Source organism: Chrysochloris asiatica, unplaced genomic scaffold, assembly GCF_000296735.1.
Source record: "Chrysochloris asiatica unplaced genomic scaffold, ChrAsi1.0 scaffold00076, whole genome shotgun sequence".
Taxonomy (NCBI): Eukaryota; Metazoa; Chordata; class Mammalia; order Afrosoricida; family Chrysochloridae; genus Chrysochloris; species Chrysochloris asiatica.
The window spans coordinates 4739450-4749013 of record NW_006408594.1 but is presented as its reverse complement, the minus strand read 5'-3'; the positions used below and the strand labels follow the sequence as shown (position 1 = coordinate 4749013).

Below are 9564 nucleotides of genomic sequence, written 5' to 3'. Positions count from 1 at the left end.
CTGATTGGTGGAATTGTCTGCCTCCCTCTCTGAGCCGCACAGGGTCAGGCCCAAATGCTGGCAGCTAGCCCTGCTTGTCTCTCTTAGCTTATCTGATGTCAGCCTGCAGCAAGTGCCTCCCCCGCCCCACCCCAGCAAACCCCAGCCTCCCCACCAGGCACTGGAGAGCTTGGGATGCCTGCTTTTCCCATACCCCTCTCACCTGGTTCCCACCCCTCCAGCCCCACCCCCCATGTTAAGGGCTCAGTGTGACTTATTGATCTTCCTTGTCATAGGGGCACAGATGTGGGCAGGAGCAGGAGGCCCTCTGGGGACTTGTCCAGGGCTGACAACTCTGGACTGGAAGGCAAAACTGGACCCAGCCCAGTGAAAATGCAGATGCACAGGCCTCTGTTCAAAATCATTAGGAATGTGCAGGTGGAGACGGCAGAGCACCCCACCCAGCATGGGACCCTTCAGAGTGGGGGTCTTGTGCTCCCTCTGATGTAACAGTGAAGGTGGCCCCGGGCTGATCTTCCACCTGGGGGGACAGGAGGTATAGATCTCATTAGGTCCATCTGTCAGTTTCCAGCGTTGTCTGGGACCCTTGGTCAGTCCAATCTGGCTACCGGAGGCTGGGGCCTCCAAGAAGGAGGAGCACCAGCCCCTAGCCTGGTCTCAGTGGACACAGTAGACCACTAGCTTCAGCCAGAGACAGCAGCCACTCCACTCCCCACAAGTGGACACCTGGAGAATGACAACCCTGCCCCTCCTCTCACAGACAGGGACACTGAGGCTCAGAGAGAGGAAGTGATTGGTCCAGGGTGCTCCAACAAGTGGGGCCTCCAGCCAGCACCTGGAAACCAGGAGCACAGGAGTGAAGACATGGCTCCCTGGGGACAGTGGCCTTTTGCCTGTCAGGGTGGGAGCTGGTGGTGGTGGTGGTGTGCCGTGGAGTCGTTTCAACTCATAACGACCCTGTACAGTGTTTCTGAGGCTGTAAATTTTTACAAGAGCAGAAAACCTCATCTTTCACTCACGGAACAGCTGGTAGTTTCAACCTGCTGACCTTGAGGTTAGCAGTCTGACTCATAACCTTTATGCTACCAGAGCTCCTGTTGGCTTCTGACAGGCAAGTGCTAGGTGGTACCAGTCAGCATTTGAGGATGGGTGATAAATGGACAGAGACCCTCATCCCTGTTTTGTAGATTCTTAAAGGCTATTTGGGGACCAAGTTGGGACAATGTTGTTGTTGTTAAAGGCCCATCAAGTCAGTTCTGACTCATAGTAACCCTGCATAGGGTTTCCGAGGAGTGGGTGGGTTTGAACTGCCAACCTTGTAGTTAACAGTCCAGTGCTTGTCTTACAGTGCCACACCAGGAGTTGTGGGCAATCAACTCTAGTTACGGGAGAGATCAGATCAAATCCAAAGAATTCTGGGAAGTAAGAGGCCCCTTTGGGCTACATAAGAACGGCTTCCTGGAGGAGGGGACAGTTGAGATGGGACTGCAGGTGTTTGTCATGTTGACAAGAGAAGCAAAACACTCCATGTAGAGTGAACAAGCTGAGAAAAAGCCCGGAGGTGGAAATGCCCAAGGAGGGTTTGGTGAACAGGAGGCACAAAAGCAGACAGAAGGTGAATCCAACTAAAGAAGCTAGAAAGGAAAATCAGGGCAAGTCAGAAGGGGCTCTGAATGCCACTTACGGAGTTGGGAAGCTGTCCTGAGTGTGATAGGGACCACTGAGGTTTGTGGGAGAGTCTGGTGCTTCCCAATGTGTCCCTCCGCCCCTGGCCCAAGTCTGACTCCTCCATCCATCCCCTGGAGTCTCTATTTGGTTTCAAAGCTCTCTTGGTTTACCTCCTCCTTCTCTCCACCCCTCCCTACATTTCTCCAACACAGACCTGCTTCCCTCTGCCTCCCTTGCTCAGGCCAGCCTGTCCTCCCAGGTCTGTGCTCTCTGAAGCTGTTCCTCCCCTTCACCCTACCCAGACGTCTCTCCTGGGTGTTTTCTCTTGGAGCCCACAGTGACCCCAGCTCAAGCCTGGGCATCACAGAATGCTCCCACCCCTAAGTGCCAGGATGGACTACCTAGAAATGGGTCACCCATGTGCTTCCACACTGAGCCCCTCCTGGATGACACCCCCACCCTGCCTGCACCCCACACTCACACGGTGGGGATGTACTCTCCCGGGAAGGCATTGGTTGTATAGCTGATGAGGAGGCAGGTCTTGCCAACGGCTCTGAAAGACAGGAAATGCAGAAACAACAGTCATGGGTCCTGCCCGAGACTTGTGGAGGTTTGTGAGCACCTCCTGGTCCCCCCACCCCATCCCTCAGAGAAGACCTCTGTGTCAGCCCAGCCCAACCCTGGGGATGGGGAGCAAGCCCTGTCCAGTCTTCCCCTCTGAAATTCCCCTGGTCATGTTTGGGAGCCCATAAAAGTCATCAGGAATGTTTGTTGAAGTGCAGGCTGAGACCCTACCCCAGAGATCTGACCCCTAGGTGTGGGGCAGGAGGAGAACCTGCGTTTTTCACCAACTTTCTCAGGTGGTATTGATCAGTGGACATCCAGTGGACATCGCCACAGTCCTGGGGTCTAGATTCCACGTCAATATCTCCCAGTGACATGGCCTTGGGCAAGTCACTTACCCTGCTGCCTTAGTTTCCCCATCTAGGAAGCAATGGTGGGAATTCAATAAATGATGCATATAAGAGAATTTGCTACTGTGGGTTAATGTTCCAGACTGCAAAGCCGTTTGAACTGCAGGGTCGGCAATTCAAGCTCACCAGCTGCTCCTCAGAAATCCTATACAGGGTTGCTATGGGTCAGATTCGACTCGACGGCACTTCACAACATAAGATAATTTATTATACTATGGAACAGTTAGGTGTCCAAGAAGCGGCAGGTGGGTTTGAACCACCGACCAATATTAGGGGTTGTTGTTATTAAGTGCTGTCGAGTCGGTTCTGACTTATAGTGACCCTGAATAGGGTTTCCGAAGAGCGGCTGGTGAGTTTGAACTGCTGACCTTGCTCTTCAAACCAACCTTGAGGTCGAGTGCTTATCCTAGGGCACCAGGACTCCAATATTAGGGGTTCTTGTTGTTAAGTGCTGTCAAGTCGGTTCTGACTCATATCAACCCTGTATCGGGTTTCTAAGGAGTGACTGGTGAGTTTGAACCTTCAACCTTGTGGTTCAAACTGACCTTGAGGTTGAGTACTTCTCCTGTGGCACCATGCCAAGACTCCCCTGTACAGGGTTGTTGTTAAGAACCGTGGAGTTGGTTCCGACTCATAGCGACCCTACACAGGATTTCCGAGGCTATAAATCTTTACGGGAGCAGAAAGCCTCATCTTTCTCTCACAGAACAGCTGGTAGTTTCAAACTGCCGACCTTGAGGTTAGCAGCCCGATTCGTAACCACTACGCTACCAGAGCTCCTTCCTGTACAGGGTAGCTGGAGGATAAAATAAAGGAGGCATGCGGAGCTCAATGCCTAGCACACACACATACTGCAAATGCTAATTAACTGATGATAGCCAGTATTCATGCTCTGTGCACCCTTGGGCTGCTGGAAGAGGGGCCCAGACAGTACTGGGGGAAGCCCGAGAGGCCAAAGGGCCAGCCCTGGGCCTTTCCCACTCAACACCGTCACTTCCTGTTCTGAGGAGGCTGTGTGCCCTCTCCCCACACTGCCTTCCTGAGCCCTGCCTCTAAGGTAACTCGGAGGGACTGGGAAGTCGACCTTCATTTCTGCCCACCATTCTCAGAGCAGATACAAAGCAGAAGTGATCGTGGCCGGGCAGTAGAATCAGCTAAAGGTGCCACCAGGACCCTAGGCCGAGAAAGAGCCATGTCTCTCAAAACCTTGAGTTGTCCCTCTGTAGGATGGGAGAGTTGGATGAGAGGGACTTGCCCAATTAGAATACGCCAGATGGGAAAACCTCAGACTGAGAGAGGTGGGTCTACTGGGTTTACAGATGTGGAAACTGAAGCCCAGAGGGAAGGGCACGACAGCCTGAGGTCACTGAGAGTGGACACCTGTCATCTTACTCAGTCATCCTCTTCTCTGATTCTGTCTCTCAGGGTACAATGTTCCCCTCCCCCTTTGGGCCTCACCACATACCCCACACATCCTCCCCAACCAGGCAACCTCACCGAGAGCGGGAGGTGGGAGGAGGTGGAGCGGGAAGGCTCAGGGCCAACATTTTTGAGCAGATTCAAAAACACTATTCAACACTATTCAAAGTATCTCAAGAGAGTCCCTATCCGTGTTGGTGGCTTGGACTACTGCTTCTTTCCAGTGGCTAAGCTGAGGTTCAGAGTGGCGCTAGGACTTGCCCAAAGTCACACAGCAGGGCCAAGCCAAGAATTGGAGGCCTAAATTTTGGTTTCCCACCCCTACTGTCAGCCACGGAGTTGAAGACTGAGCCTCACCCCCAAGGAAAATCTGCCACCAGCACTTAGGGTACAGGACAGCCGATCAGAACCTCCCACCCACAGTCCTGTACCCTCTACTCAGACAGCTTCCGGGATTAGAAGGGTCAAAGCACAAAGCTGTTTGCAGCCCACCCCAGGATGCCCCTTCTGGGTCCTGGAGGAGAAGGAAGGAGCTCCTCCCAGCTTGCCTCCCAGGGACTCCTACACCTTCAGGCAGGGGTTTCCAGGACATCCCGATGGGGACAGTGAGGAAGCTCTGCCAGGTACCTACCCGTCTCCTACCACCACACACTTGATGGCTTGCATGGCGTCAGAGGCCTGGGGGGCGGCGGCAGTGACAACTCAGGACTCGGAGTGTCTCTGCGGGCACCAGGGATGTGGAGAGCCTGCAAGGCACTGGCCGAGGATGGCAGCTCCGGACTGGAGCAGAGGAAGCGGAAGGGGAACTTACCCAATCTGCTCCCCTACGACCGTTTCAGAAGGCGGAGCATGCGGTCTAGCAGAACAGCTCAGACCTCTGAGGTGCTGGGTTGGGCCCAGGACCCCACGGCACCCCTGCACTGGGTATCAGTGGCAGTGGCGACACAAGACTCACAGCTGGGAGATGTACTTCCTGCCATTGGACAGGGCAAGAGAGGTCTCTACAAGAACTCAATCCGTTTTGATTCTGAACAATAAGTATTTACTGAGCACCTTCTGTGTGTCAGGCATAGTACCCAGTGACTCTGGGATGTAAGAGGCATAGTGAACCCTAGAGTTCAATTTTTTAAGACAAGACCTCCTCGTGGGTATCTGTAAAGTGACAGAAGGTGATAGGACCACAGAGGATCTGCAGAGAGGGGTCTCAGCGGCACAGCAGACAGAGCTGTAGAGCTGTAGGGGGTGTTAGAAAGAGGAAGCACAGAGCTCACTAGCCCCAAAGCAGGGACCTGTATGGGAAGGCCTGAGTGTAGAAGGAGGCGGTGATGCCGGCAGCAAGGGGAGAGAGGCCGACTGCCAGAGACCCTTGACAAGAAGGGGAACTCCAAGGACAGTGCCGAAGCAGGCCCTCCACAGCCAGACCCTGTCCTGGGAGGCTGCAATTGCTACTCTCAGCCTCACAGCCAGGAAACCAGGATACTGGGGAGCCAGGTGCCTCGGTCCCATTTTACAGATGCAGAAACTGAGGGTTCCAGAAATTCTGGCAATTCACCAAAACCTCCCAGCCTGAACTCAAATCCAAGGCCAGGTGACTCCAAGTTCTTTGTGGGAACAAAGCCTGAGTCTGTGGCTCTGGGGAGGGTCTCTGAGGAGCCAATGAGCAACACTGGATTTTCCCAGTTGGCTCCCAATTCACCTGCTGTCACTAGCATCTGGCATCTTTCTCCACCCCTGGCACTGTCCCACTCCAGGAGAAGGACAGGAAAGGACTGAACAGAATTTCAGAGCCACAGGTCCCCTCCCCTGGACTGGTCACTCCAGAGAAGCTGAGAAAGTGGCTGGTCAGGAGATGGGGAGAGCTGGGGTTCCCACAGTCCCCTACTTGTATACAGGCTCTTGGATACTCACCTGGCCTCCCGGATAGAGGGCCGGTGTCAGAGAGACCATTTCCATCTGAGAGCTTCACCTTTCCAGCTCTGCCAACAGAATGACAGTGAGCCAAACCTTCCCAGGGTTACAGGGTTCACAACATGGCTTATGTAGAACAGGAAATGCTACTTCCCCAAGGGCCTGCCTGCTCTAACACTTGGCCAGTGTTAGACCAACAAATGTTGATCCCTTTCCTTCTGTGCTTTGTACAAACTGAGATGAGAAAACATTTCATGGTCTCCGGCCTGGGGTGAGGAAGGCCAGGTGCCCCCACATCCCACCCTGGTGTTCCTCTCTCATGTGGCATCTGAGGACTTTCCTTTGGGTACCCCTCTATATCAACATTCTCCACCACCACCACCCCACCACCACCCCCTGCTCGTACTGAACGCAAGCTGGGATCCTGGATTGGACTCTGGAACAGAAATGGGACATTATGTACTGAGAAAAGGAGAGAAATCTAAAAAATTAGAAGTTTAGTAAACAGTATCTCTTACCAATTTCTTAGTTTTGACAAGCATACCATGGTTATATACAATGTTAACAAAAGGAAAAACATGGATGAAGGATAGATGGAGACAGTATATACTGGTAATTCTAAAATAATTCCAAAATAATAGTTTTTAAAAGAGTGTACCTCTCTGCAAAAGGAGCTCTGGTAGCGTAGTGGTTACAAATCAGGCTGCTAACATCAAGGTCAGCAGTTTGAAACTACCAGCTGTTCCATGGGAGAAAGATGAGGTTTTCTGCTCCCATAAAGATTTACAGCCTCAGAAACCCTGTACAGGGTCACTGTGGATCGGAACGGACTCCAGGGCACATAATAACAACAACAACCTCTCTGCAAAGACACCACCCATGGGTGTGACCACATGACTTGAAAGCATCAGAGACTGAGATTTATCCCGAGTTTTTCCCCTGGGGCAGAGCTTCCTTATGCAGGAAACAGCCTGTTCAATCACATATGGCCTTGGAGGCCCTAAAAGTTCACACACTCTCCATCCCAAGAAAGCCACTTCTCCAAGCAAAATCTTCCTCAGGATTCAGCACCATCTGACTTCCTCCTACATTCTACATATACCCATCATGCACTACTGGAATACCTAGCTTTGGGTTTGGTACTAAGGTGCATACGAAACACAGCTGAATGGAAAGGTGCCCTGGGAATGACCCAGATACCCTGAAACCCCTCCCTCAGAATGTGGCTGTGTGGACAGCAGGAACTGGAAGGAAGTGAGGTCAGGGAACAGACAGCTTGGAGACTGTGGCCAGGTGGACACCACACTCTACCAATCCTGCATATTCTGCCCTGTCCACCACTGCTCTGAGCCCTTGACTGGCATTAGCTCATTGCATCCTCACAAGGACACTGTGAGGCAGTTGCTACTGTTCCCTGTGTCTTAGGGCTGTAGTACTGACAGAAACATCACAAGTGGGTGGTGTTACCAAACAGAAATGGGTTCTCTCACAGATTAGAAGGCTAAGAGTCTGGAAGCAGGGCGTCAGGTCTGGGAGAAGGTTCTCTGTGTTGTTGTTGTTGTTAAATGCCATCAAGTAGGATCTGACCCATACTAAACCCGGAATAAGATTTCCAAGGAGTGGCTGGTGAGCTTCAACCCCCAACCTTTTGGTTCAAACCGACCTCACAGTCCAGTGTATTAACCCACACTGCCACACCAGGACTCTGTGTAGGTTCTGGGGAAAGGTCCTTGTTGCTTTTTAACATCTAAGGTCCTGCTGTTCCTTGGAAAACTTCACGTGTCTTGGCATCAATCTTCCCTGGGTCTAGGGGGTTCTCAGCAAAAGGGACTCTGAATCCAAAGGATGAGTTCTGCTCCCAGCTCTTCTTTCTTGGTGGAAGTAGGTCCCTCCTCTGCTCTGTCTCCCTCCTTTCATCTCTTGTAAGATCAAAGATAAGGAGCTCTGGTAGCGTAGTGGTTACGAGTCGGGCTGCCAACCTCAAGGTCAGCAGTTCGAAACTACCAGCGGTTCCATGGAAGAAAGATGAGGCGTTCTGCTCCCGTAAAGATTTGCAGCCTTGGAAACCCTGCGCAGGGCCCCTGTGAGTTGGAACTGGCTCCATGGTACTTAATAACAACAAGATCAAAGATGATGTGGGCCACATCCCAGGAAATCCACCTAACGCCAGATGAGGGCTGAGACCTGAGTAAGGGTGTTGTATCCCACCCAACTCTTCCAGTTGATGAAATCAGATTGGTACTGCCAAGTTACATCATTGTCTAACTATCAAGCCACGGAGAATCATGGCCCAGCAAGGCTGACATATACTTTGGGAGAACACAATTCATCCCATGACACCCCACCTTACAGATGACAAAACCAATACACAGAGGGGCTCACTAACTTACCAAGGATGATGCACTTGTAGCCATGACACTGGAAGTGTCCAATACCCTCATTTCAGAGATGGGGAAGTTCAGAGGCCCAGAGAGGATGAGTCATTACCCAGTGAGCCAATGACACAGCTGCCCTGGCCTTTGGTCCACTCTTTGTTTCTGTTTCCTTTCTAAAAAAGTATTTGTATTGAGGAACAATGTACACACAGTGAATTGCATACCTTTAAAGTGGACAATTCCTTTCGTTTTGACAGTCCTGGAGTGGCACTGGACTGAAAGATTGGTTTGAACTGTAAGGTTGGCAGTTTAAGTTCACCAGCCACTCCTCAGAAACCTTATACAGGGTTGCTATGAGTCAGAACTGACTTGATGGCACTTAACAGCAGCAACATGAAACCCATCACAACCGTCTCCAAAATCATGGGTAATTTTCGCTGCCCCCATGCAGTACACCTCTCCCTCTGCCCACCTTACCTACCTCCCCTCTAGCCCACCCTGTAACCTCTGCTTTCTGTCACTAGAGACTAGTTTGCATTTTCTAGAATTCCCCATAGATGGGTTCACAAAGGTTATGGCCTCTTGGCAGAGTTTCTTGAGCTCAGCATTTTTCTGAAGCTCTTCCCCATTGCTGCGGGTCTCCTGGTCCACCCCTTTTTACCACTGAGCAGCCCTCCATCATGGGATGCATCGCTGATTGGTTATTCAGTCAGCCCTAGGTCCAAGTGACTTTGCAAATCACTAAATCACAGACCCACTGAGGCCTCTGGGTGTGTGCACAGGTGTCCTAAGGCCATCTTAATCCAGCACTGGCCCTTGCACTTCTGGCTTCAGTTCATGTAGCCATCCATCTAGCCTCTGCTAACATACCTTCTGTGATGGGGAGCTCATTCTCTCAGTGCATAGCCTGTTCCAGCCTTGGCCAGCCTAGTCCTTCTTTATTTTCTGCTCAAACCCATTTCCCTGGAAAAGTCCCTGCATGGATTCTGGTTCTCATCCCGGGACTTCTGGGAGCTTGTCTGTGTCCTCCTCCCTACCACTGGTCTTTGAATGTGGGGCACACAATCCCACCCAGGGTGCACTGGCAAATATTTAACAACCCACTCTCTGAAAACAAAGCAAAAACGAAAAAAGTATTGCCATAAATACATTTTAAAAAATAATAAACAAACCACTACCATGAAGTTCACAGAATCACAGCAACTCAAAAGCCACGACAC

The 9564-nt window shown here is 51.5% G+C and overlaps 1 protein-coding gene across 1 annotated transcript in view; it reads right to left on the bottom strand.

The window, feature by feature from the left end:
* Positions 1-4882, bottom strand: part of RAC2 (ras-related C3 botulinum toxin substrate 2 (rho family, small GTP binding protein Rac2)) — a 17771-nt gene extending 12889 nt beyond the window's left edge. The window contains exons 1-2 of the mRNA XM_006865213.1: positions 4693-4882; positions 2150-2221 (exon numbers count right to left, since the gene is read on the bottom strand). Of these exons, the coding sequence (XP_006865275.1) occupies positions 2150-2221; positions 4693-4727 (107 nt within the window). The 5' untranslated portion in view covers positions 4728-4882. The remainder of the gene's footprint in view (positions 1-2149; positions 2222-4692) is intronic.
* Positions 4883-9564: the final 4682 nt, after the last annotated feature.